The following is a 27177-nucleotide window of genomic DNA, read 5'->3' as shown; positions in this document are numbered from 1 at the left end:
TGAGGATCTTCTCTGTTTTCTCTCTTCTTCCCCACCTCCAGACGGGCATTATTCGTGTAGCCAACTGTAACCTGCACAACCAGGCAGTGGGCGAGGGCATCAGCGCTGTGGTGCAGGATGTAAACATCCGGCAGTACATTGAACAACAACACGCTGAAGTGACCAGGCTGCAGCCGGCTGGACAGGGTCAAGGTCCGGGTCAGCCGTTGGGTCTCGGTCAGCCGCCTTTGCTGCGACGTTCTGTCTGGCTGGAGGCGGGTGCAGTCAACCTGAACCTCATCACGGCAGATATTGCCCTGGCTGCTGACCACCCAGCCAAATGTGAAGTGCAGAGGCAATTTCTGGAACTGCACGATGCTCAAACCAAAAGGTAGAAGAAAACAAATCTAAGCATTTTGTTTTCCAAGCCACTATTTAAAAAAAGAAAAAAGTTAAATTTGTTTTTTTTATCTCAGCTTTCCAGCAGTGCGGTCACTAGCACCCATGAGATAAATGGGAGACCAGTAATAATTGCAGGTTTTGGAGAATGTAAAAGCTGACATTTCTTTTCAGAGGGGGACTGACTCACACTTTGAATCACACTCCTCTAGAATGTGTCACTGAGACAGTTGTGAAGCTATTCAACTCATTTACATGTTGTTCATTGTATTTCGTCATTTACAGTATCCTGACTCATTAAACATGATATCAGACTAGAGTTTTGGTCACTTGCTGTGATTCTGAATGGAATAATTAAGAATCTGTTAAGGAACCAGTGCTAGTGAAGTGCTTTGTTTTCAGTCTTATATTCCAGCATGTGTATTATTACTGTAGGTAAATGTTACAGGTACATTTTATTGTCAAGGTCCCAGTATGAATGACTGGATAAAATCAGGCGTACAGCAGGGAAAGAAACCCCCTTTTTTTTTTTTTTTTTTTTTTCAGCTAAGAAAGAGAGCCCCAAAACTATTTTTCTTATTTACTCAATTTCTCTTATTTTATTCACTCCTCTTTTCCTCAGACTCTGGTTCCTGTGGCCAGAGGATGCCAGCATTCGGAACAAGCGAAACAGGAACCGCTGTGGCTGCCTCGGTGGCTGCAGGTTCTTTGGAGGTACCAACATGGGGCTGGACTTCTTCAAGCTAGAAGATCTGATGCCCTCCTCCTCATCTGCATTCTCTTCATCCAGCACCGAGTCAGACATGTGTTACGGCCAATCTTTGCTACAGCCTGGGGAGTGTATCATTACAAAGGAAACGCCCAAAGTGGATGGTAAGATTTATTCTTTATTTTCTACTATCAACAAGAGTGACTCTCCTTTTAAGGAAAAAAACAAAGAATAATTGCAATCTTTTTAATTCATAAGCAAACGAAATGGAACCTCTCTGACTAAACAAGACCCTGCAGGAAGAATGCGTTTCCTTTTCTGTCCAAGGTTCGATGACTGAGGGTGTTTTAGATAAGCAATATGTTGATGTACATACATTTTTTAATCCCTCTCATTTAGGAGGGAAGGCGGTTGGACTGAAAACAGACACACACTCTCCTTGTCTGCCTCCTGAGCTGCCTGAGAGACATGGTCAGCAACACCTGAGTCTCCAGGTGCCCCAACGATCCCACAGCTCGGCCTCTTCCTCTGAAGAAAACAGCTCCTCCAGTGCTGCCTTACCCTTACTGGCAGGAGAGAGAGATTCCCCCTCGCCAAGCACAGAGGAACGCGTGTTCCCCATGAATGGCAAAAGCCCTGCTGAGTGAGTAGCACATTCATGCAATTTACTGTGGTCCAAAAATTCTGAACCCCAAATATTGAACTCTTCTAGTTATGTTCATGTATTAGATATAAAGTGTTGAAGTTTTCCCTCTATATATTTCCTGTCATGCCTCCTGAATGCTGCATTTTCCCCGGTTTCTTTGCAGCACCCTAGGGGAAGTCCCAGAAGTATCACCGGTCTCACCCAACAGCTCCCAGGACCGCTCCTCAGTGCGCTCACCCCTCTGCTCTCCTCTCAAGCGTCAGTCCTCTGTGCACTCTGGTCGGCTGGGCAGCACCAAGAGCCTGTCGGCGGCCGTTTTCACAGATAAGCCGCCACCGGTGTTGTCTGGAGGCGTGCAGTTCAGCAGCGAGGTTTCCCGCAGCGATGAGAACGTCTTGGATTCCCCCCATCAGCGTAGAAGCTACGGCTCCTTTCCCTTCACGCCATCAGCGGACTCGAACACCTTCCATCAGTACCGCTCTGCCGACTCCAGCATGTCAGTGGCCGACAGCGAGGCCTACTTCTCCGCTGCTGAGGACTTTGAGCCAATCAGCAGCGCTGACGAGGGACCGGGGACTTACCCAGGACGCAAAAAGAAGAGGAGGCAGCAGATGCAGCAGCCTCAGCAGCCACCGTATCACATGGAGAACTACAGGTCAGATGAGATGATGACATACTTTAGAAAATGGAGCTTGCAATATTCTCCAAATGTCGCTAAGCCCCAGGGAAGCTTGCAAAAGTTCTCAAAGTTAAAGAGTTTGAAAATTTGAGAGCAAGAGCATGGTCAGATCATGTACAAGGTTAAGCATGGGGATTAAGGAGATGGTAGACTGAAGACAGCTCACAGTAACATCAAAGAGTCTCTCATTTCTCCTCTCTAAGAGCAGATGAATTAATGACCTGTTTAGAAAAGTTCTGACCTTGCTGCATTTCTTTCAAAGTGCTGCCCCTTTTAAATAATAATAATGAGCAGTTGTAGAGAATTTATATATTGTACATGTTAAGATTCAAACTCTGTTGAAATACACCAAGAGAATGAGTGGTTTCACTTGAAGTTTGAAGGTAGCTGGAGTTGGAAGCAAATTCAGAGACCTTTTAAAAACAAGTAACTAGAAGACCTTCAATCTTTACAATGATTGTAAAATGGCTCGATTCAACTATGAGTTAGAATACTTGAACCGTGTTATGCAATTTTTATCTTTAATACCAAACTAGTTGCAAATATCAATGTGTAAAGCAACTTGGCCTGAAGCTGAATACGGTGCAGCTTTATTTTATTACTGCGATTCAATCATGCATGCACGGCTGAACGTCATGGAGGGGATTTGAACAAATGAGATGTTTGATCCACGGCAGCCACTCACTGCAGGTATGTTTCGCAAATTGGATTTCGCTCTCGTTCTGAAACTACCTCCTCATTTCTCTGCTGCCTTAAATTGCCCTCGCATTGATTTCAGCACGCTTTTTTTGATTGATACAGCGTCCACGAAAACATAAATAATCAATTCGCTCTCGTGAAAAGTTTCACTCGTGGAAACTATGAAAGCATAAAGCTGAATTCAAGAGCATAAAACTGCACACGGACGTTCTCAACATTTTGGTTCACAACTAAGCTTTCAAAGGATTTTTGCTTTTAGATGAAATGAAAGACCGTTTTGCACCAAAACACTGACATCTTTTTAATCACTTGACAAATTAATTTAAGTCCTTTTTATTCATATTTTGTCCTGCCACAGCCGAAGCTCCATCTACCACAGTGTTGAGGGTCCCCTCACGTACGTTCTCAATGGGGAGCTGATCACTGAACCACGTCCTCTGCCGATGCCTCCTACACTCCCTCCACTGCCGCCTCAGCCCCTGCCCAGCCACACATCTCAGGCCTCCTTTGTCTCAGCCCTGGCAATGGAGGAGGAAAGCTCAGTGGAGGCAGAAAAGATGGCGGAACCGGGCCCGGTAACTCGACAGCCTCACGTCATGGCGTGTTACCAGAACTACCTAGCCCACTACCAGGTAAATTCTGATGGAAAATTCGTTCATCTATAGCCTGACATTATGATTTGATTATTATCCCTATATTTAACTTTACCTCTGCTAGGTCTCAAATTGGTCTGTCAAACAACCCACCAATAAAAGAACCTCAAAGTCTTCGCTGCATCGCCCCCTTGATCTGGACACGCCTACCAGCGAGGAGAGCTCTGGCTCTTTTGACCAGCTCTCCATCCCAAGCTTTAAGGTCTTTATCTTAATAGTATTAGTCTTCATGTAGTGAGATTACTGACTCAGTCCACATGTATTATTTCCTCTGTAATGCTGTTAATGCTGGCATTGTGCCTCTATGTCCATTATTCACTCAGACCATCAGTTTAAGAATGGGCCTGTTTCTTATACATTACAGGTAATAAAGCACGGCCTCTCAGCCAGCTTGCTGTTAGACAGAGGTGTTCAGCTGATGGGTGAGAACAACAGGTATTTGACCTTCATCATTATCAGTTGAAAAATTCTCATAGGAACGTGTGGGCTGTTTTTTTTTTGGTTTTTTTTGTTGTTTTTTTTTTGCTTTAAAATCATAGATTTTTCCAATAACTTTTAATTATGAAGTTACTGTATTGCCGCTCAGCTTCATGGCATTGTTTTCTTTTTATCAGCCAGTAATGTGTCAGCCACCATTACTAATTATACTCTACAACACACAAGTTGCAGTCCTTTGAGGTTGCAGCTTCTTCTATGTTTGCTTTAAGCTTTCTTCATATCTCTACAGTACCCCGTATACACCCCTGGATAAGAGGGCCATGGAGAACACAGATGAGGACACAACCACAGATGACTGGTCTCTGGAGCAGCCCCTAGCTCAGACCAGAACCACTGCCATTGTGGAGGTGAAAGGAGCCATCAACGTGGTGCTCACACCTCTTGTGGCTGAATCCCTGGACAGGTAGTTACGACGCTTATCAGACAGAGTTAGCTGGCCTGGAACATTTCTGTTGTCAGGCTGCCTCATTAGCCACATCTCCTTTAGAAATGGGTTTTTAATACTGGTCTGAAAAACCAGATTATAAAGATAATCTCATGACTGCCAAAAAACTCTTTCTCACACTGCACTTTCTTAGTTTCCGGTTATTTTTAGCCTGAGGCTAAGATTTGACCTTAAGCCAGTTTAATCCCTCTGCACAATGAAACTTGGATCTAAAATTCTGCTGACAGAGCTTCAGAGTCTGGTTCTTTTCTTGATTGTTTAGCAGTGGGAATCTTTAGTTTGCCAGAGGCCAGCAGCACTGGGTTGGAAATGTTCTAAAAGACATTAATCACTTGTTGAGTTTGGAGCCTTTACAGTTTTTTGCAGATAGATAAAACTTGTATCAACTCTTTCTATAAAACTAGAAGTTTTCTAATAGCTCTGTGTACTTGGTTTGTTTCAGGTACATCGAGTCCATGGCCCACTTTGCAAGCATCCGACACCCAGCAGCTATTCTGGATGACCTGCACGGGAAAGTCCTCAATGAAGCCTATCAGATCAGCAAATCTACCGTCACTGAGTCTGTAAGTACAGCAAGTCACAGCGCAGAGCAACAACAGCTTAACATTTAAAATGTTGAGAGATTTAATAAAATCTCTGCCTTAGCTTAAAAGTGAGTAGAAGCGGGGTTTATTGCCTGTTGACTCTCTGGATCCACACAGAGCCAAACAGGCAAGCAGGAGCATAAGCTGTCCAAGACGGAGGGCACGACCCCTGGTTCCCTAAACATCTCCCATGGCCAGACAGACCTGTCCGTCAAACCAGATAATGTGAAAATCAAGGGCCTCCAAGCCAACGTGTCCATCCCCAAGGTGAGACCTGTGACCCAGAATAATGAGAGGCCAGTGGCTGTCCTAAAAAATATGCTCTAGCCACAAGGGGTCAGGAGCAAGCACAGAATCATGAGCACTACTGCAGATCCCTTTATACTGAAACAATGAATATGCAGTAGTTTCTGATTTTAATGTGGAGTATTTTAATAACAGCTTAGTGTTATTTAGCTGCTTGTTTATTATTTTCATTTTACTGTGGAGCTATAGATTTGGAAACATGGCCCTTTCCGAAGTTTCAGACGCCATTAGATTATACAAGCATTTTACAATTCCTCTGAATGGAATGTGTATGACTACTTAAATGACTACTATCATACTTTGTCTTGTTATTCTGGACACAAGTATTTCTGAATGTTTGATTTTGAAGAGCAATGTTTTTCCCACACAGCATTTAACTTCAAGTTGGATTTGTGTTTCTTTCTCTTGTTGTCTTTTATGTGCAGGTGAACCTTTGCCTCCTGCAGGCCTCTGTAGAGGAAGGGTCACCATCTTGCTCCAGTAAGAGTGTCACACATGTGTCTCTAGTGGCACTATGCTTTGACAGGATTGCCACCCAGTTCAGGATGAACAGGTAATGCCTCCAGCTCTTGTCATGACATTGTATGTGTTTGTGTGCTTACAGTCTTACAGTGACTAAGCTTTTTGGAGTGTGTATGCCCGGGGCAAATATCCTCGTTTGACACACTCCATCACGTTTAGTTGTTGGATTGCTTTTTTAAAAAAAAAATAATAATAATTTATATATATATATATATATATATATGTATATGTATTTTTTTTTTTTTTAGGAGTGCTAGGTCAGTAAGATTTAAGAATTCAACCTAATTCAGATTTTTTTTGTTTGATTAAAAACAGGAGATGTGCAGAGTATGAAATCAACTAAATTTACATTATAAAGATTTTTAACATGCACATTTTCCGCTGCTGCTTTCAGGGGAATTGTAGAAGAGACTCCCAACACCACAGAGCATGGCCGACCCTCTGTCATGTTTGAGAAGTACGCTTCAGCCACTAAGATGCAGCCTCAGTCTTCGGGCTCTTTGCGCTCCAACGCTGGCATCGAGAAAGGCAAAGAGATTGCTGCAAGACTTAATATCCACCGAATCCACAGCCAGCTCCGAGGCCTGGACTCCACAGGTTGGCTTTGCAGAACAGAAGTATTATTTGAACATCACTCCAACCTCTTTGTTACAACGCTGTGTAACGATGTGGAAAGATTTGCTCTTATTTGACCTTCGCTATCAAGATTCGCTGGATTTTAGCACATGTTGTTTTTATAAGGTTTGTAGCATTTTCTAATAGTTGTGTTACTTCTTCTTCAGCTGTAGATATTGGCACATGTGCTATCACAGCAATTCCTTTTGAGAAGTCCAAAGTTCTCTTTGGCCTGGAGGAAATGGAGGAGTTTTCACTGGTGGATGAAACTGATGCCCAGGCAACAGCAGGCGATCTGGGCCGTTCTGCCGCATCTCTGGAGAAATGGGGCTGGATCATGTTTGAATGTGGCATTGAGAATCTCACAGTCAAAGGTAAGTCAATGCAGGCTCCTTAAACATATATCCTGACTAAGTTTGCTCCTGGAAATCTGAATATTCTGATTTAGATGACGGCTTTTCTGTAGCCATTTATAAATGTGTTACACTTGTTTTGCAGGGGGCCGTCAGTCAGGAGCTATTCTTTACAATGCGTTCGGTGTGATGGGGCGCTCAGACGCAGGAGGGAAGACAGGAATGTCAAAGTCCAACGGTTCAACCGGCTCTCAGACAGGAAGCGGTTATAGTACTGATATGTCTGATGACAACCTCCCACATGATGCTGTCAGTCCAGCCTCTGATGTTAATGAGCACTCAGACTCAGACGACCAGGTGAGAAACCAGAAAGTCTTCTAACCTGTGAAGTGGCTAAAAAAATGAGCATAACTCTGATGGCTTTTTGGTTACGGTGAAACGACTAATTGCCATGACAGTAAGATATAGGCCACTGCACAATAAAGAGTGATACCAAAGTGGTTCTGGTAATAAACAGCATAACAGGAAGTTTAACCAAAATCATAAACTGTAACAATAATGCATTTGTAAGGGGGTTGAAGGGCAGCTGCATTGAAAAGATGAGGTTACTGAAGAAGTGAGATATTCATCTAAAAGGCAGAAGTGTGAGAAACAGCAAGACACAACATGTTCATCTTGCTTGAGCAGGCAGGCAGAATTTTCACAGCCGACAGGTGTTTCCAGATGTGATGCTTAAATTTTTCTGCAGAAGCATGAAACAGCCCGAGGACCGAAAAGCGAGTGAAGCTGGCAAAAAACGCATCAGTCTGACTTTGCTTCAGAATCAAACACTGTTTTGCAGTGCCATCAGCTCCGATCTGGCAAAAAAATAAACCAAAAAAAGCAAACAGTAGGATCCTGTTGCACCGTTTCTTATGGAAGACTCGCAGGAACAAACAAATGCTGTGAAAAACATGTATCTACAGTTTGTCCCCCACGCTCTTGATGAAGAGGGAGTGGAGCACTGTGCAGGTTCCTCACAGGGGCTTTATTTCTGAAAATAGATTTCAGTCAGAATCATTTTAATGCTCCGAATCAAAGTCAGATAAGTGTTCATTTCCATATTCCTCGCAGGATATGTATCATCACTATAGAATTTATCCTGAACAACTAGGCAACAAGCTAACAGTGTCATAAAAAAGTGCAAAAGCTCTGCTGTCTTTAATGGACAACAGTCTGATTCAGATTTGTTTTGCTCACATGAAAGTTAAAACAATAAAATTAATGTTCAGATATGTGCAAAAAAAAAAAGTCAAACTTATTTCTCACCCACGAGAAAAAAAGATACAACAACCTTGCATACATTTTATTGAATCTGAAAAATGATCTGTGATAGGAAATGGAGCTCTACATGGAGGAGAGCCATAAATCCATTACCTCCTGTTAAATCCTCTTCACTTCTGCTCTGCAGGACGAAGGGGTCGAATCAGACGACCTGAAGAAAGACCTTCCTCTCATGCCCCCACCGCCTGACTCCAGCAGCATGAAACTGACCATTAGAGAGATCTGGTTCAGTTTTGCTGCTCCCACCAATGTGCGGTCCGCCTCACAGGCCATCTCCAGGTAGGGCTCTGTGATGCCTGTATGACTATATACTGTACAGAAAAGCTGTATTAAAATCACACCAGCTCTTTTCTTTACGTCAGCCACTTTTCATCATCGTCTGTCTGAAGCACGATAAACTGATTAGTCATTCTCTTTTAGTTTTAAGTTGAGTTGTGAATTTCCTCATTATTTAGCCTACTGTGCTTGGCATCTGCACTAGAAAATAAAGAAACAAAGCAATTCTTAACCACTTGCAGTTGCAGGCATATTAATTTAAATGCAGTGCCTTTTAACCTATAAACTTTGCACAAGTCTGATTATATTTTTGGTTGTAATGAGCAGTGGTTATTAAGGTGACTGTTGTGTCTGTGTGTGTTTATAGGCAGTTGAATCTTCTCAGCACAGCCACACCTGCCATTGGCGCCTGGTTGGTTCCCATTGACCAGCTCAAATCGTCACTTCGGAAACTGGACATGGAGGGCACGCTACGTGTTTGTGCAGTCATGGGCTGCATCATGACCGAGGCTCTGGAGGTTAGGAGCACATATGTGTATACATCAGGAGTGTAGGGTCTCCTGGTTGAATTGCTATTTCAAAACATTTTCTTAAGTGAGCTTAATATAATGGAAAAAACATTTAAAACAGTTATAATTCCCAGCAACAGATGCTTTTATTTATTTATTTATTTATTTCTCAATCCCCAACAGAAAAAGAGCATCCACATCCCGATCAGGAGCAAGTACAACCGCGTGACCAAACGAGCCCGCTACCTCCACGAGAACCCCTCCTGCATGCTTTGTAACATCCTGCACCGCTACCTGCAACAAGCTGACTACTCCGTCATAGAGGAAGCTACTATGGTTAGTACGAGCCCTTCTCTTCTGTTGCACTGCTGCAGGATCATAACATGATCATGTGTAGTGTAGCCTCAAACGTCTCTTTTCTCTTGTCTTCTCTGCATTATTTAAATGAATCTGTTGTGAGTGTGAAACAGTGGCGCTGATCTCTCCTCTCCTTTTACCCCAGAATGATGGGGTTCCAGCCCTGGTCACTCTAAAGAAAGGTTTGGTAGCATTGGCCAGGCAGTGGATGAAATTCATCGTGGTAACTCAGGGTTTCAAGGCTATTGGTCTGATGAGGCCCAACCAGCTTACCAAACCCAAGGAGCCTCAGCAGAACCAGGGTGACACAATTTTGGGACTGGACAATGGAGCTGCTCTGCAGAGTGACACCAGCGCAGATGGAGCTGAATTTGAATTCGATGCAGGTGGGAAACTACAGCTTTCACAGTGCTAATAATATTGTGAGGCACCCATCTGTTGCCACAGATGGGCTGTGAAACTCTTGACCTTTGTCAGTGTTTGCAAAGATGTGTTATAGACTGATACCACTAGTTTGCTGAAAGGAGCTCTGGGGTTGAGTGACAGACTGTTCAACCTCTTTAAAGGATTTTTTTTTTCAGAGTTTTATTTTGTGTTGTTATTTTTAAGCCACAGTGAGTGAACACACGATGTTGCTGGAGGTAGCATGCAGCCGCCCCCCACCGAAGGAAGCCAACTCTGGTCCTGTGAGCGGAGTGGAGATCATGAGGAAACTTTCCAAGTCGCATACACACAACGAGTCTGTGCTCAGAATAAAGGTATGAGTTTCGGTTTTATGTCATGCATTCGTATACAAAGCAGGCTGTAAAGATGGACGATGCACAACAGATGGACGTACTTTCTTGTAATGAAAAAAATCTTCAGAGATTGTGGATTTCACACGTTTGGATTGTCGGTTGGATGAAATGAGGAATTTTAGGTTGTCGTGAGAGATTCAATGACTCTCTGCAGAGAGTCATTGTTTTTGGTTTTATTTTTTCTGACATTTCAAAATCCAAGGTTGCATAATGATAGTCTGGTTTACATAAACACTTTGCAAAGGTAGTAGCTCTCCACTGCAGACTGATTGTGCTGTCTTGACTGTGGTATGAAGGTGATTCTGCTTTTGGAAAGCCAGGAGGGATTAGAGCTTAACACTGAGTGACGAGGTGACATTTTCCTCTCTCCTAAATTAAAGTGTGATGTGGTTATACAGTATTTTTTTTTCTTTTTTAGACAACTCGGCTCTTTTGTCTAAAAAGTATTACCTCAGCTTTAGGTTCAGCCATGTTCATAATGTTGCCAGACGAAGTTTATCCCACCTGTCGCTGAACTAGAACGGGCTCTGGCAGCTTGAGGAAAAAATTATATAGTGTGAACACAAACTCCTCTCAGCAATCTGTACATTTGTCATACCCAGGGTTCGCATCCCTACCAGTCGCTGAGCTACACCAGCGGTGACACAGCAGCTGACTCACCCGCCCATGTGAGCCGCGCAGGCCTGCCAGCCAAGGACAGCCCCAGGAAGGAGAGCCTTCTGAGCAACCTGACGGGCAGCTTTCGGAGTCTGCACAATCTGCTGGAGGGCACGCCCCAGAGGAACGAGCCGTCTGCCGCCACCGCAACCAAGAGCAGCTCGCTCACTCGCACAGGTGCTCGCACTCGACTGCTATTTTGTTGTACCGCTGCTAACTGCAGTATGGGGAAGGTTCTGGTAAAAGTCGATCATTAGCTTGAACTTGATTTTCATCACAGCTTCAAACAATCTAGTTGCATTTCTGTTCCAACAGTGACCTCTGCTGTTCAGCAATGTCAGTAATGAATAAACTGCGGCGTGCTCTTAAATCCGCCACCAGCTCACTGTGAACAAATATGTAGAGAGAGAGAGATTTTCACTTAAACCCAAGAAGGACAAAGATGAGAAATAAAAGCTGTAAAAAATAGATTAGAATATGTTTTTAAGGTGTGAAAGTGGGAACATTGTGGAAACACCTCCTTATACGCATTATCCACGTGCTGACTGTAAAAGATGAATTATGCATGAACAGCAGTCAATCCAAGTGTAATGTCGAGGTTTTTGTAGTCTGTTCCGTGATGCAATATACTCTCAATCTCTCCTTGTTTAGGGACAGACATGCTGACTGAGCACCCGCTGCTGTCGGAGCCCTCCTCTGTCAGCTTTTACAACTGGATGTCCAACGCTGTGAGCAACAAGACGGGGGCTGGAGTCCAGGAGTCTCCGGTCAACCGCTCCCAGCACAACAGTCTACAGACAGGTGAGACACAATGAGCTTAATAGAGGATGATTTTGTTTTGCTATATAATGCTCTATTTTATGCATTTTTGTTATGATGATATTGGAATAGATAAAACAATTATTAACATATTCACTCTTGCGGTAACAGTTCAAAGTTTTCTGTAATGTTGTTTCAGTAGCCTCACTGGGTTCTTCTGTCAACCCCTGCTACCAGTACCAACCGCTGCCAGATAACAGTCCAGAAGGAGGTCAGGGCTAAGTAGTCACTGAGTGCTGTGCTGATGGTGTTGTTGAACTAATTAGCTGACTAGCAGCTAGTTTGTGATTTCCCCCCATTAGTTTGTTAGCCATCCAGACCACCTTCATATATACTAGAGAGATATTTTTGATTTATTGCAATGAAAGAAAATTGGAAATTGCATCCCCTTTTTGGTTTGCACGATTTGCAAAATTAGCACAAAAGTCTGCAAAATTCGTAAAAAAAAAAAGACAGAAACCAGTTTGTTTTACAAAAGTATGGCATGCTATTGGAGACTAAAATGAAATGAGAAAAGGTTCTACACCGTTTCTGAAGCCTCAGCTCTGAATTTCTGGCTGTTTGTTTTTTTGTTTGTTTTGTTTTGTCTTTTAGTTTTTTTAAGCCAGATGTGACCTATATTTGGATGAGGGTGGAAGACATGGCCTCCATGATCTTATATGTACGAGTCGTTGTTCTCTTAAAAACTCCATCAGGCTTTACTGTCTCTTGCCTCTCCAAAGTTGTGAATTCCCACCAATTAGAGTGATTAATTTAAATTCATCATGCTAGTCTCTTCTTGTGTTTAGTCTTGTTCTTATAAGCCTCTCAAACGGTTCTCACACCTGAATTCTGGATCGTATCAGAAAAACAAGGCGGGGCCCAGGCCCCTGTTGCCATTTCTTACATGTAGTACACAACAGATATCCAAGTCAAGTGTTCTCACTACTGGAAATGCTCTGTGTGGTTTAGATTAAAATGCTGCCTGGGCATGCAACATCCACTTGGTCAGTGTGAATTCATCATTGTCTCAAAGTGCAGAACACATGTAGGACTGAAATGTCAGTGATGCGACTAAAAAGCGTCCTCTGATGGATGTAGTAGGAGCCGGAGTAAAGATTTTTACTGAGGAAGGATGTAACGATGCCTCTGTTCGGGTAGATAAGGGGCTGTAATCCAGGTGTGCCAAGATGAACCCGTATAACAGTTATATATAAGATACAGACAGACGCTTTGCCCCCAGTGTGTCTTGTCTTTTTACCTGTACCACTGGTGCTATTTCAGGTATTTTCAAAACCTTCACATTGCAAAGACCAAATTTCTCCTTGTGGGACAATTAAAGGATTATTATTACTATTCTATTTTTATGTGGTACTAGGACTCCTTTTTGTTTTGTGAGTCTTGAAGTCTATACACCTCAAGTCATGTGGTAGCCTGTTAGCCTCTCTCAGCGTGAAGCTGTGTAAGAAAAGCTCATGTTGTTTCCTCACTGGTACTTTCCTGCAAAACACACTCTCAGTTTAGTGACCTGAAATTTCTCTTATTCCTCACAACACCACTCTATCCCTCGCTCTGTTACCCTGTACTCCCACTCATCTTCTAAGCTACAAACTGCAGCACTCTGCATTTTGTTTCACTCTCTCTTAATAGCAGTTTATTACTTGGAATCAGCCATGCAAATGACTGAAAAACATTTGTTACCTTCGCAATTGTGGATACATTTGTAAGTGTGTAATGATCGGATTTGTGCCAAAGATGATTAAGTTCGTCGTTATGTAGTCACCCAAGTGTGAGCCAATGACAGCACAGCAAATTAGCTGCAGCAGTTTCTCACAAACAAATTAAGTAAGTGTGATGTGGCTGTTTACAGTTGCAAATTGTGCATTAAATGGCTGTAAAGTTCCACTTAACGTTCTCTCTTGCTGTCTGTGTAATTCTTTCCAACATGTTTTTTATGAGGAGCTGGAGTGGTAAAGTGCTCTGCTCTCTCACTGCTGCTTGTACGTGTGCCGGCTTTTCTTAATCCACGTGGATCCTAAACCTGCGCTAAACACCCTCAGGTGGGACGTGTAACCTGCCCACCATCCCTTCGGCCTCAGATTTCAACACAGTGCTGTCCAGTGACCAGAACACCCTCGATGGGACCCACTCCCAGCATTCCCAGCACAGCACGAGCCAGGACGACATGGCCGACATTGAAGAGGGGAACCAGTGTCCAGCTGCTGTTCAGCTGGCTGATGCTCAGGTTTGTCTCTAAATCTGTTTTTACACTTTATAATTAGACATGAATTAGTCAGGTAGTTTGTGTGATATCTGCTGCTCACTGATAAGTTTTAGAACTGGTTCAGAAATTGGTTTTTAAATTAGGCTTTTTTATGTTGATGCCGTTAAAGCAGATAAAAGCTAATTCACACTGATTTGCAATTAGTCCGATTTGTTTATCGAGTTAGAAAAAGCTGAATATCGAGCGGGTCTGTTGATAAGGAATCATTCTGTGTTAATATAAATGTCACCTGTCTCATACCGTTCGGCATTCATTGGGATTTCCATTTCCTTATTTCACCGTTTTATTTTAATTTCATACGCAGATGTCAGACGGATAGAAAGCTTTTAGTTAAGTGTCTACAAAAATATCTTCTTTTCTGTGCGTTGATCGTCTGTTTTCATCCCCTCAGGTTGTTTTTAAGCCTTTACTGAGCTACACAGGCATCCAGGCCCAAGATACCACTCCGCTTAGCTATAAGATGTATTTTGGAGAGCACCTGTCTTTTTCCGGCAACCTCGAGTGCCTCAGAGCAGACATTGCCGACTCTGATACCACCAAGGAGCGCAAAAACAAGCGATCCAGGAGGTAAAACTGTCCTAAAACACGACAGGCACATGTTGCATTACCCATCCCTGCTTTTTGAAGCCTTTTTCCTTGGTTTCTTCTCTTAATGAAATTATCTGCTAACCCTTTGTGCTTCTTCTATATTAAGGCAAGGCATGGTGAACCTGCCTCCCCTTGAGTTCAAGCCAGCGTTGCTGATTGAGACTTTCAGTGTGAATGCCGTGGTGATGGAGAAGTCAACCAGCGCTCCTCAGGGCCCCACCGCAGCCCCGCTCTCCTTCCACGACCTCAACCGCCGCCACTACAATACATTCCACTGTGACTTCACTACAGCCTGCCAGGCCATCAGCCAGCGCGTCGACATGGCCCTGGTGCGCCTCATCCACCAGTTCAGCACCATGATCGATGATATCAAGGCCACGCAGACCGACATCAAGCTGAGCCGCTACACCGCCGGCTCGGCCTCCCCGACACCCACCTTCAAGGCCCGGCCGTATCGCTACTTCAGGTCGTCGGACTTCAGCCGCAGCTCCCGTGGAAGCCTGAATGGGGCGGGCCGCAGCGGAACCCAGACTCTGAAGAGCAAGAGAGGAGTGGGTGGAGGATCAGGAGGGGGAGCCGCAAATGCTGGTGGTTTACCTCCAAACGGACCTCCATCGGGCATGGACACGCTGGGAAGAAGGGAACCGAGAGGACGCAGCTCCCTCGGACGCTCAGAAAGACGCACCTCCAAGGTAACGATGATAATGACAGGACAAGATGGGATGGGATGGGACACAATGGATAGAAAGTAATGTGTATATTTTGAGGAGCCAAACATAATGAAGACTTTGCGCAGTAACTGTAAATGGTTGTGATGAAATTAAATGAAAACCTCTTGTGCCTTTTCAACGGCTCTGTGAGGCGCACCTGTCCAGACCAGTAGAATCACTAAATTCACTCAGCAGCTGACATTTCCTCCACACAAACCCTAGAGGGAGCCAGAAGATTATAGGATTTTCTCAGAACAGACAGTAGTATCTTAAACACATCTGTGATGTTTCAGTAAGAAATATTTTTTTGTTTTCAAAAAAAACAAAAAAGTTTTTAACTTTAGAAATCTTCTTGCAAACATGTTTGACTTGGTGAAAGTTCTTTTGTTTCAGAAGTTGGAATATGAGCTTTGAAGTTTGAGGCACTAAGCACTTTTTAAATGAGATTTTTATTAAAGTAAATGATGTATGAGATACATTTGAAGTATTTTCCACTCTTGGGGAACTCTCCTGAAATAACTGAGTCACCTCCCTGACACTTATTTCACAAGTGTCTGTTTTTAGCTTTCATTAAGTGGCTCTGTCGTGACAGCTTACTGCATCATAACTATACTGTCAGAGTAAACAACGGGGTAATAAAATAAGGAATGAGTCAGCAGGCCTGTTTATTTACCCTTCAGCCCCACGATGCATATTGTGGCACGTCTACTTTCTGTTTCATAATCTGGAATATTGCGTAATGCCCTCAGGTGTCACGGAAAGGGTCCCGTGACGTGGCCGACCACATGGCGATCCAGATGGATGACTCGGACTCCATCACAGTGTCAGAGCAGAGCGAGCCATCAGCAGAATGTTGGCAGAACATGTACAAGCTGCTCAACTTCTACTCCCTCATCTCCGATCCCACTGGCATCCTGGAGAAAAGCTCCCCGGAGAACTGCCTTTCAGGTGGAAAAAAGCTTCCAGCACACATCCAATTCCACATTTCAGTTGTTTAGCTTAACTGTGTCTTTTTCATTATGCTTTACTCTTCGCTTTATTTTTAGAGGTTGTTACTGTCTTATAATCTGCACACTATGCTCTGCAAATCTGACTGACTTCCTTCATGATCACTGTTTTATAAACACCTTTTCATTCATTTCTCCTGTTTGTGACACGCCTATTTCAGTTTATCCTACTAGAATATTTTACTGCTGTAACAGAGGAGGCTATGAAGTAGTGACCATTCCTTCGGAGTGGGAGGATAAACTTTCCCAATTTAATAAAAAAAAAAAAGTGGTGCATCTGTCATCACCGATTTTATAAGTGAAAGTACAGAAGCAGTTTTTAATGTAACGTGTAAATCTAAATTCACAGAGACGGGACGTCACACCTCAGAGCCGTTCTGTAAAGTGATATTTGAGAATGAGCAGCAGGACCCCAACACGCCCAGCAAGCCTCCCGGTGCGGGTGGAAGGCGACGCAGCCTTGTGAGCTCCGAGCCTCAGCACGTCACGCTCATCGTGTTCGGCATCGGCATGGTGAACCGCACACACCTGGAGGCGGACATCGGCGGGCTGACCATGGAAGCAGAACTGAAGAAGATACATGGAAGTTTCACCCTGAAGGAGAAGATGAAAGGTTAGGCAGGGATTTTGACAGAGATAATGATTTTTCCATCTTTTTTTATGGTAGGAAAGATCCGATATGAAACTTTAGAAAGTCCCAAAGTAGATCGATGCAGGTGTGCAAAAAAAGGGAAGTTCCTGGTCAGTAGAAGTTTGGTTTGTTTGATCTGATCTCTTTTTTGGTGTTGTTGTGCCTGCAGATATTCTGCACCAGAAAATGACAGAGACGTGCGCATCGGCTCACATAGGAGGGGTAAACATCGTTCTGCTGGAGGGGATAACTCCTGACATTCAGTACGTGCAAACTCTCCTTCTGTTCAGCCTGTCGATTAAATATTTTAGCAGCTATTTAAAAAGAAACCAAGCGTTTTAATCGAAGTGCTTTGTTCCTGTCTGATCTTAACTGTATTGATCCTCACTCTCTCTCATTGTAATGTTTTTTTTTCATTTTTAATAATTCAGCAGGTGGTAGTGTTTTTCTTTTCTATTAGTTTGAATGTTTTCTTTAAAAATGTGTCGTTTTTTTAATTCTTAATCACAATTTTGTAAAGTGAACAACTTTTGCAAAATGTACTCTTATCAAAACAGTTGATTGAGTGTTTAAGTATAAACTCCATAAACACCTTTAAAAGCCCTCTAAAACATGGTTGTGTTAGTGCTCAGTGAGAACTATTTACAGGCTTCTGTCCAGCCAGTTAATTTTATTATGTTTTCTTTTTACTGCAAGCAATTTCCTCAAAAGGTAGCCAACCTAATCAGGTTGCAAGCCTTGTATTTATGCTTTTAGACAGGCCAGTGTGTCTCCACACTGTTTTGATTCAGTTTATTACATAAATAGATGGCTTACTTAAGAAATCCTCCCACTGTGAAAATAAAACTGAGACCTAATACTGTTTCCATAATGTACCTGCACACTCTGCCTGTTTTTAAATTTATGTGGCCAAGACAGTAGCATTCTCGAGTTGTTACTGTGATTGCTTATTTTGGCTCTTGTCCTTTTGACTCAAGCAAAAACAGTGTGCGAAGACAGCAGGTCCCAGTGCAGAAGTAAAACAAAACAATGGTGTCTGACATATCAGTGGCTTGTCAGAAGTTGTTGTTTTAGTGTTGCCTCCTAGATGCAGTTTAATTACGAGTATGTTCAGCTGTGGTTCTCTGAGCTGCCTGAGCTCATCTTTGTGTTTTAACTGCTTTGTTAATCCAGAGCCTTATCATAAATAACGTCTGAACTTCTAAAACATTTTAACAGTACATTTAATGTGAAAAATTGCTCTGACCTTCAAGTTTCTCAAATTATTTTACACTTTCTTCTTCTTCTTCTTCTTCTTTTTAATTTGCTTTCTCTTCCAACTACTTGCCTAGACTGGAGGATTTCCCAACATCTCCCACCAGCACTGCTAAACAAGAGTTTCTGTATGTTTATGCTGCATTTTAGGGGACTCATTAAACCAAAAGCATAACTTCCTTAAATGTACATCCATCATTTGTTTCAGTCATCTGTTTACCACATCTGTTTTCAGTGAGCATTTACAATGATCTGTCCCCATTAAGTTTGTGTAAATGAAGCAACTGCCACCTGTGGATTATTGTTGCTGACTTTTTTTCTTCTTCCCCAAAACATAAAATCATCTGATTTCTTTCTCATCTCACTTTTTTTCTTATAAAATGTCAGAAAAATAAAAGCGAGTCAGTGCAGTATCTCTTTGTACCAGTGAGAAGCAGAAAAACTAAATATTTGAGACGCTGAAGCCAAAAAATGGTGTCTCATTATCTATTCAACTTTCTTGTATTTGTTTACAGCATCCATGTTCTCTTCTAATGTCATCAATCTGATAAAAATCTGCAGTCTATTAATATTTAGTCGACACGATATCATTTTCCTTTAGCTGAGCCAGCCAGGCTTGCAGACCGTACATTCTTTGTTATTCATTCATAGCGTCACTACCATAACCGCTCATTACGTCCCTAAAAAAACCAAAAACCAAAAATGCACACACAAATAATTGCAGTCCTGAATTTGCATGGTGTTTCACTGTTTGGTGTCTAACCCCACCTTCATTCATAAGTCTACGTCTTCTCTATGATTGAGTTTTTTTTGCTCCGCTGCTTATTCCGGCTTCCTCTGTGTTTACAGAACGGTGGTCAAATGCAACATCGCCAAGTCTCAGGCCTTGTACAGCGCCCAGCGGGGTCTGAAGACCAACAACGCTGCTGTCTTCAAAGTGGGGGCCATCATGATCAACATTCCCCAACACCCGGCTACGCTGCACAGTATGATGGTCCGCAGCTCCCATCAGCTCTCCAAGCAAATCTCCGACCTCATCCGCCAGCCTTCTAATGCGTACGTCTGCTTCACCTATTCAGCTTTTCTCACAGCTTTTTTTTTCTCCCCACTTCAAAGTAATCAATTTCAAAATGTGCTCAACTTGAAACCATAAATGAATCCACCATCCAACACGTGCTGTCTCTGAAGTGTAATGTTTACTCATTCAGTTCGTAATGTCTACTAAACAGACACGTTACTACAGCAGGTCCACACTGTCGCCCGCCTTTAAAACCTGTGTGTGGTCTGTTTCCATGGTAATATGCTGAATTATGTTAATATATTTATAGAGTTGTAGGTGTGCTTTGGGTATTAAAGAACTTGTCTATAATTTGATTTTCGCTGGAATGGAAGTCAGTATCTGCAGAGTTGTGAAAAATAACACACACATAACTGAATCAAAGCATTAGCAGTGACTTTTCCATGTGCAGCTTCCTTCAACGCAGTTTACCTCATAAGGCTGGGTGGATAAATCGGAGGCGCTGCTTCCCAAATCCAGTCCAGACATTAACATATTACATCATCGCTTGAACATGTAACTATGTAGCACTTTTCTAGTCTCACTGACCAATCAGTGATTTCCACACACATTTATAAAACACTTTACTTTCTACTTAAGCACTGTATCTACCCACACACTGGCGGCCAATTTAGAATCATCAGTTTAATTAACATGGACATTTCTGACTGTGGGAGGAAACCCACACAGCCAGCCACCCTCCTGACAACACAGCACACATAATAATAAACATAAACTCTATCAGTATTCCACTTTTGAACAAAGTCTCATCCTATGGAAGTAATGAAATCATCTGAAAGAAAAACAGAAATATTAACAAGAGGAGATTATAAAAAGAATCAAACACTGTATTGGGGAACAAGGCGGCATTTATAAACACATAGCAAACATTCATTAACGGCTCGCAGTAAAAGAACGTTTAAGAAGGGATTTAAAAGGCGATAAAGAAGTTGATAGATGTAAGTGGGATTAAGGCTATGTAATACTTTAAAAGCCAAAGTTGCGGCTAAAGTAGAAAGTCATGCAATCCTGACCTCATGAGTAATTGTTTTTATGTTTTTTAACAGCCAACCTCCTAATAGGGAGGACACCCCCACCCCGCAACCCTCTGACAAAGCATCCAGCATCAACCAGACCCCTGTCGAGGCCAACGAGTTCCCTCAGCTTCCCGAAGGCCTGGAGAAGAAGCCCATTGTCCTCAAGTTCAGCGCCATGATGGATGGCATCACCATTGGCGCAGCCCTGCTCCCATCACTGAAAGCAGAGTACAAGATGGGCCGCATGAAGAGCCACGGCATGACGGGTGTGTGAAAATATATCTGATACAAACTTCTGCAATATTTATTTAAAATAATCGTTTTCCTCCCAGCCTTTTGTACCAATTTGCTGAGGTTAATGAGTCATGATATTCCTTCTCTCACCAACTTGTCTTTAGGAGCACAAACCAGTTTCACGTTTGAGTTGCCGAACCACAAACTTTGCTTCCAATCAAAAGTGTCCCCGGTGGACATGTCCCAGCACACTATGTCGCCATCAGCCAGCCTCACGCTGCCGCCGGTTACAATGTCGGGAGAGTACATCATGGAGGATCACGATAGTCACTCAGACCAGGGCTGGGCACCAGACGACTTCCCAGCAAAACAAGGAAACTACCTGCAGGGCAACTACCTGCGATGTGTAGCTGAGGTAAAAAAGTTATAGCAGCAGGTGCTTTAAGTAAAGGCCTGTTGATTTACAATCTGCATTTTAAATCTTTAAAGTTTTGTTATTTGTAACATCTAACTGATCTTTGTGTTCACTGTCCTCTCTCGTGCACAGATTGGCTCTTTTGAGCACAACCTGACCACAGACCTGCTCAACCACCTGGTCTTTCTGCAGAAGGTTTTCATGAAGGAAGTGAACGAGGTCATTCAGAAAGTGTCAGGTAATGTAACGTAAACCTTCTGGTTTTTCATTATTATTCTAATTATTATCTTTTACATTTTTAGAGACTTACCAGAATCACAAACACGTTACAGTACTGTATCCTCTATGTGCTGCTGCAGCAGCCGAGCTTTCCTCTTGGATCAATAAAGTTAATCTAATCTCAGACATCTGGCTTTTCCCCACAGCATTCTGTATCCTACAGCTGCTGCTTAAGTTGCTAAAAAATCGTTTTTCCTCAAATATCAATGCCCGATGCACTGCTACAAATCCACCCTTGTTTATTTCCACATTATTGATAGTATTTTGTTAAGCTCACCAAGCTTGATAGTAGTAGTGGTAGTTTTTTGTTTTATTTTTTGCCATTTTAGAGAAAAGAATAACGATGGAGGCGCACATTAAAGAGGAAAAGCTGCAATTGAAGACTACAGCAGATTAATACTTGCACATCTGCCTCCGGTCCACATTGCCACAATTCAGCTATGTTTTATCCAGCTTGTGTGTGACCTGTAAGGTGTGTGTGTGTTCTGTTCTGCCAGGAGGAGAACAACCCATCCCACTCTGGAATGAGCACGACACCTCAACAGATGCAGACAAACCCAAAATCCTGCTTTATTCTCTCAGCCTCAGGTTCAAGGTATCTGATGTTCAGTTTGTTTCAGAAATGCAAAATTATTCTCTTTGGGAGAAGCTTTGTGTTGTTTTGAAGGGATGAAACCAGTTCAAGTTTTCTCTGTGGAGATTTTATTGTTGTCTTCGTGTTCACAGGGAATCCAGATGACAGCAACCACTCCCTCCATGCGAGCCGTGCGCTTTGAGACGGGCCTGATTGAGCTCGAGCTGTCCAACAGAATCCAGTGCAAGGCTCAGGCTGGAGGCAGCAGCAGTTACCTGAAACTCTTTGGAAAATGTCAAGTTGACCTCAACCTAGCCCTTGGACAGATTGTCAAGCACCAGGTACAAATGAAATCCTGCACGTATTCTCAAGCAGTTCGTCTTACTCAGCATACAGACACAGAATCCTCACTTCTTAACAGGTCCCGTTCATCCCGTGCTTTATCGTATCAGATGAAGTCAATTCAATTCAATTTTATTTATATAGCACTAAATCACAACAACAGTCGCCTCAAGACGCTTTATATTGTACAGTAGATCCTACGATAATAGATGACTATTTGATTCCTTTTCTCACTTTCACTTTAAAGGTGTATGAAGAAGCTGGCTCGGATTTCCACCAAGTGGCATACTTCCAAACTCGGATTGGTCTGCGGAATGCTCTGCAGGAGGAAATCAGTGGATCCACTGACAAAGAGGCTGTTCTCATCACCCTCAACAGGCCAGTGGTTTTCGCTCAGCCCGTGGCATTCGACAGAGGTTAGGATTCCTTTTTTTTTTCTATCTTTGGTGTATAGGTCTTTTAAAACATGGGCTGCATGATATTTAATCTGTGTTTAAAGGTGATGATTTTTCTGACGTTCAAAGTTTCTCACAGCTTTCTTGACTGAAGCAGGATCAGAAGCCTCATTATGTACAATGCAGTACAGCGGGTGATACGTTATCCTTGAAGTCAGACTTTTCTTAACGTGGCAGCTTTATTGTTAAAGTTACTTTGGTAATTAGAGTGGGCATGTCCTTTATGAAAGTAAGTGTGTGTGTGTGTGTGTGTGTGTGTGTACACGTGTAATAAAGTTTGGTAAATGGATGTGACAGCTTAAAAGCTGTGACTATGTGAGGAAAGAACACAATGTAATGTGTTGTTGGATCCTTATCAAACCTGTCTGGGATAATTTGTTCCAAGTGATTACGTTTTTGCTTCTTTTCCATGTGTTTAAAAGTTGCTGCTACTAACTGATGTTGCAGTTAATGTAATAAACTCAAAACATCTACAGCTGGAAGCACCTGCTGAACTTCAGCTTCTGTTAACATTTTGTCAAACTCCCATTATACATTATTCATTGTTAGTGTGTCTGAATAATCTGACCCATCAAACACTTTGTAGAAATTTTAGAAACATGTCTGTCTGTTAAGATGACTCCGTCAGTCTTACTTAGTCTGGTTTAATAAGACTCAGACATGTAGCTGACATATTTAGGTGACATTACTGGAGAAAGACTTTCTGTTCCTATTAATGTTGTTGGGTAACACTGAACAATCAACAGTATAAAGTATAGGTTTTAATGTTTTTATACTGTGTAACATTATTTCACACTTTGATGCCAATTCCAACACTGGTGGGTAAAGTGGGATGGGTGTGTGATTTTATTTAAGCTCTGGGAAAAACAGATTTTCCTTATTTAGATCCATATTTGGAGTTTTTGGTTCTTTAGCATCTCAAAATTTGATATAAATTACTTAAATGACATGTTAGATCTTATTTAATGTTTATTCATCCCACCACTGTGCTCTTCTGCAGCTGTGCTCTTCTGGCTAAACTACAAAGCTGCATATGACAACTGGAATGAGCAGCGTATGGCCCTCAACAAGGACATTCATGTGGCCACAAAAGAAGTGGTGGATAAGCTGCCAGGCATTCAACAGACCTCCGCCCAGGCATTCAGCACCCTCTTTCTGCAACTGACAGTCAATGACCTGGGTATTTGCCTGCCAATTACCAACACATCTCAGGTAATATGCTATGACTGAGTCTCCCAAGTGTCATTGGTCAGTCCCTTTGAGCGTTAGATTGTTTTCTTATAAATAATCTTATATATTTTTAAGTTCGGTTTAGGATATAAAGTGCACAACTTATTTTGTTTTGTAAAAGTTTTAATATATGCTGACTTGAAATACACACTTTGAAAAGTTATAAAAAACAAAAATCCCCAACAAGGTGCTCTGCTTGTGGCTCTATGGCTTGCTTCCATCACTGCTGCTTTTTTCAGATCATCCAAATTTGAATGTACTGATGAATCTACTAGTATACTGATCGCTAGTAGATGCCACAATCTGCAGTAGTTTTCAACTACTACAAGTTTTGGAAGACATTGATTTCCTATGTCTGCAAATACTCACTCACCTAGTGTAGCAGTAGGTAAACTGGAAATGCAGACTGCTTGCCTTCAAAGTAAAACTAGTTTATGTTGAAACATGTTGGTTACAGTCATAAGACACTGTCTTTACTTTGAAGGCTGCTGATTCCACCAAGCAGCAGCCAGCAACTTGCAGCAAAAACACTTGCTAACTGGTTAGACAATCCACATTTTTCCCTGGCTTCGGGAGATTTCCAGCTCAACACCAACCAGTCTGCAGGCATGTGAGACTGATGCCAAACTAACAGCCTTAAGAACTGTTCAGTGATGTTGAGCTACTCTTATCAGATCTTATGTCAGTGCCTCCTCAACAATTGCTGTAAATCTGTATACAGTCCCAACAGACAGGCTTCCTCACAGTTACTTTAAGTCAACATGTGCATGTGCATATTGGGTGTCCTATTTTTTTTTTTTTTTTCTTTCTCTTTTTTTTGGAAGTGTGTCCTATATTTTACTGTACTCATTCATCATAGTTTGAATTATCCTTATTCTACTTTGCATGCTAGGATTGGAAAGATTTCAGATGCAGACAGTTATGTTACACTTATTTCCATAGAGAGGACAAGAACCAGTTACGGAGGGCACAAACTCTGAAGCTGGGGCCAGCTCTTCAGCAGGCCAGCAAAGAAATGCACGAAAAGTAACCAAAAGTTTATTACATCTCTTGGGATGGCTTGGTGTGAGGTGTTGACTGATACTGAGTGACGCTCTTCTATAAAACCTGTCACACTGCAGTATACTGCATCATAGGTGCTTTGTGGTTTTAAAAAAAAAAAGCTTCTCTAACGGCGGCATAACAAGTAGTGAAGCTCGGGCTGGTGTTTGAGGTGTGTTTTCATAATAAAAGTTATGCCTGTTGGTATCCAGAGTATTGATTATGTGAGTGCTTTTTAGTTATGTACGTTTCTATATGCGAGACTAGATTAAGAATATAGTTAGGTGCAGTGTTGCACATGGTGGGCTCTCTCTACGCTTGTATGCATGTGGTATTTTGCATTGGCTTATATCTGGGATCTTGTAATAGCTGCCCCAAAATTGTGGTCTGATTATTTTCATCCAGCTGATTGAAATGGGCTAGTAAATAGTTCAGATACAGATATATGTATTTTCCTAATGATAATGATCAGACTGCTATTCTGGGACTAATGTCAGGTTAATCAAATTCATGTAATTTGGATGTGTGGGTTTCTGTTTGTTTGTTTTTTCTTCTTTAATCACTGATTTTCTGCATTTGAACTTGAAATGTACTGAAGAGCTTGGTAACACTTCACTCAGAGATAGATTTATGTCAGTAGCACTTAAACTTGTTCCCTCGAAGGTTTTAAAGTGGACCTGTCTTGTTAAGCTTTTGACTTATTTTCAGGTGGACTTGAATATTAAACATGCTAAAATAACAAACAAAAAAGTTTCAGACCTTTTGGATCTTTATGATGCCCAGTCTTTACGATACACAGTTCTGGCTCCACTCTTTCACCTGCCATTCAAACCTTCCGTTGGTGAGTTTTAGGCCATAAGAATAAAGATGCATTAAAGAGACGGTGCAAAGGGTGTTAAACCAGCTTGTGTGTGGAGACAGACTATACAGAGGCCAGAAAGATGTAAAAAGGATTATTTGTTTTGTACCGTGAATCATGTATAATCTAGAGTCCAAGCTAAAATGTTTAGAGCTGGAAATAAGCATAGCAAATCCCCTTTAATGTGCAATAATTTGCCATTGTGCTATTGTTCTTAATATTTGGTTAAGTTGATGACAGCTGTACAGAATGAAGTGTTGCCAACGCTTCCTTTTCCAAACAAATGGAGGTGGTTTGCCTTTCCTTGTACTCTCCCCCCTTCTCCTCTCTCCCTTGAGGCCAGAGTAACCTTTCTCCCTGCCATTCCACCAGGCCAATCACAGCATAGATTTTGACACGGGCTCTGCGCTGGTCCTGACCATCGAGAGCACACTGATCACCGCCTGCTCCTCCGAGTCCCTGGTGAGTAAAGGACACTTCAAAAATTTCTGCATCCGCTTTGCCGAGGGCTTCGAGACCTCCTGGGACGACTGGAAGCCTGAAGTCCGGGGAGACATCGTCATGAATGCTTGTGAGTGACACAGTTTATGCAAATGTTTTTATCTAAGTGTTGCAGAAAGCCATTTCAAATACAAATTCTGTACTGTGTGAGCCCGTTCACATTTGATTTGTGAGCTAGTGGGCAGAAGAAGACTGTCAGTGTGTCTCTATAGAGATCATGAAAGATATTTGTTTGTATGTACTTGTGTGCAGGTGTAGTCCCTGACGGTACATATGAAGTGTGTTCCAGGACTACAGGGCAGCCCTCTGCAGGCAAGTTCTTTTAACTGTGCTCTGGTCTATTAAATATAGATCACACCCTAGAGCTGCACAATGATATTGAGACTGTGTGGAAAATTTTATTATTTATTGCATTAATTTTCCCAACATCATCCACTGTTTTCCCTCTCACTCCTGGCTTCCTTTTCACCAAAACAGAAAGCAGCAGCGCTGGTACCTGGACTCTCAATGTGCTTTGGAAGATGTGTGGAATCGCCGTTCACATGGACCCCAATATCGGCAAGCGCCTCAACGCTCTGGGCAACACGCTGACGTCCCTGACGGGTGAGGAGGACATAGACGACATCGCCGATCTGAACTCTGTGAACATGGCAGACCTTTCAGATGAGGACGAAACCGACTCCATGTCACCCACCACGCACATGGTCAGACACCGCTCAGTTCGTTTTTTATTACAGTTTAGTTTGAATTCGGAAGATTGCTAAAGAGTAATTGTGTATTTCCGCCACAGCTGGATTCAGTCGTTCTTTCACAGCCTGACTTTAACGAGACCCGAGCAGCTGTTGCATCAGTCAGATCAGATGGTCTCCTTTAGA

The 27177-nt window shown here is 42.4% G+C and overlaps 1 protein-coding gene across 11 annotated transcripts in view; it reads left to right on the top strand.

Annotated features, from left to right (window-relative positions):
* Nucleotides 1–27177, top strand: part of bltp1 (bridge-like lipid transfer protein family member 1) — a 74105-nt gene that overhangs the window by 21005 nt on the left and 25923 nt on the right. For 5 of the 11 annotated variants that reach the window (XM_085257852.1, XM_085257853.1, XM_085257847.1 and 2 more), the window contains exons 25-65: nucleotides 42–370; nucleotides 1001–1251; nucleotides 1487–1730; nucleotides 1897–2388; nucleotides 3470–3743; nucleotides 3829–3966; nucleotides 4129–4199; nucleotides 4492–4665; nucleotides 5150–5270; nucleotides 5409–5558; nucleotides 6023–6150; nucleotides 6514–6716; nucleotides 6902–7108; nucleotides 7233–7444; nucleotides 8538–8689; nucleotides 9054–9204; nucleotides 9379–9531; nucleotides 9698–9938; nucleotides 10162–10310; nucleotides 10952–11183; nucleotides 11658–11807; nucleotides 11965–12036; nucleotides 13865–14049; nucleotides 14480–14655; nucleotides 14783–15368; nucleotides 16136–16334; nucleotides 16743–17006; nucleotides 17194–17287; nucleotides 18356–18406; nucleotides 19128–19334; nucleotides 20403–20638; nucleotides 20771–21021; nucleotides 21154–21259; nucleotides 21798–21895; nucleotides 22027–22215; nucleotides 22464–22632; nucleotides 23672–23883; nucleotides 24844–24927; nucleotides 26174–26372; nucleotides 26555–26614; nucleotides 26780–27006. In XM_085257852.1, coding sequence (XP_085113978.1) covers nucleotides 42–370; nucleotides 1001–1251; nucleotides 1487–1730; nucleotides 1897–2388; nucleotides 3470–3743; nucleotides 3829–3966; nucleotides 4129–4199; nucleotides 4492–4665; nucleotides 5150–5270; nucleotides 5409–5558; nucleotides 6023–6150; nucleotides 6514–6716; nucleotides 6902–7108; nucleotides 7233–7444; nucleotides 8538–8689; nucleotides 9054–9204; nucleotides 9379–9531; nucleotides 9698–9938; nucleotides 10162–10310; nucleotides 10952–11183; nucleotides 11658–11807; nucleotides 11965–12036; nucleotides 13865–14049; nucleotides 14480–14655; nucleotides 14783–15368; nucleotides 16136–16334; nucleotides 16743–17006; nucleotides 17194–17287; nucleotides 18356–18406; nucleotides 19128–19334; nucleotides 20403–20638; nucleotides 20771–21021; nucleotides 21154–21259; nucleotides 21798–21895; nucleotides 22027–22215; nucleotides 22464–22632; nucleotides 23672–23883; nucleotides 24844–24927; nucleotides 26174–26372; nucleotides 26555–26614; nucleotides 26780–27006 — 7887 coding nt within the window. The remainder of the gene's footprint in view (nucleotides 1–41; nucleotides 371–1000; nucleotides 1252–1486; nucleotides 1731–1896; nucleotides 2389–3469; nucleotides 3744–3828; nucleotides 3967–4128; nucleotides 4200–4491; nucleotides 4666–5149; nucleotides 5271–5408; nucleotides 5559–6022; nucleotides 6151–6513; nucleotides 6717–6901; nucleotides 7109–7232; nucleotides 7445–8537; nucleotides 8690–9053; nucleotides 9205–9378; nucleotides 9532–9697; nucleotides 9939–10161; nucleotides 10311–10951; nucleotides 11184–11657; nucleotides 11808–11964; nucleotides 12037–13864; nucleotides 14050–14479; nucleotides 14656–14782; nucleotides 15369–16135; nucleotides 16335–16742; nucleotides 17007–17193; nucleotides 17288–18355; nucleotides 18407–19127; nucleotides 19335–20402; nucleotides 20639–20770; nucleotides 21022–21153; nucleotides 21260–21797; nucleotides 21896–22026; nucleotides 22216–22463; nucleotides 22633–23671; nucleotides 23884–24843; nucleotides 24928–26173; nucleotides 26373–26554; nucleotides 26615–26779; nucleotides 27007–27177) is intronic. The other 6 variants (XM_085257855.1, XM_085257854.1, XM_085257844.1 and 3 more) reach the window with 5 other exon arrangements.

This window comes from Mchenga conophoros, linkage group LG19, assembly GCF_057382185.1.
Source record: "Mchenga conophoros isolate Kocher_MC1m ecotype Shallow Benthic linkage group LG19, M_conophoros_male_GT1.1, whole genome shotgun sequence".
NCBI lineage: Eukaryota > Metazoa > Chordata > Actinopteri > Cichliformes > Cichlidae > Mchenga > Mchenga conophoros.
Note: the sequence above shows the minus strand (reverse complement) of the source record. Positions and strands in the feature narration are given on the sequence as shown.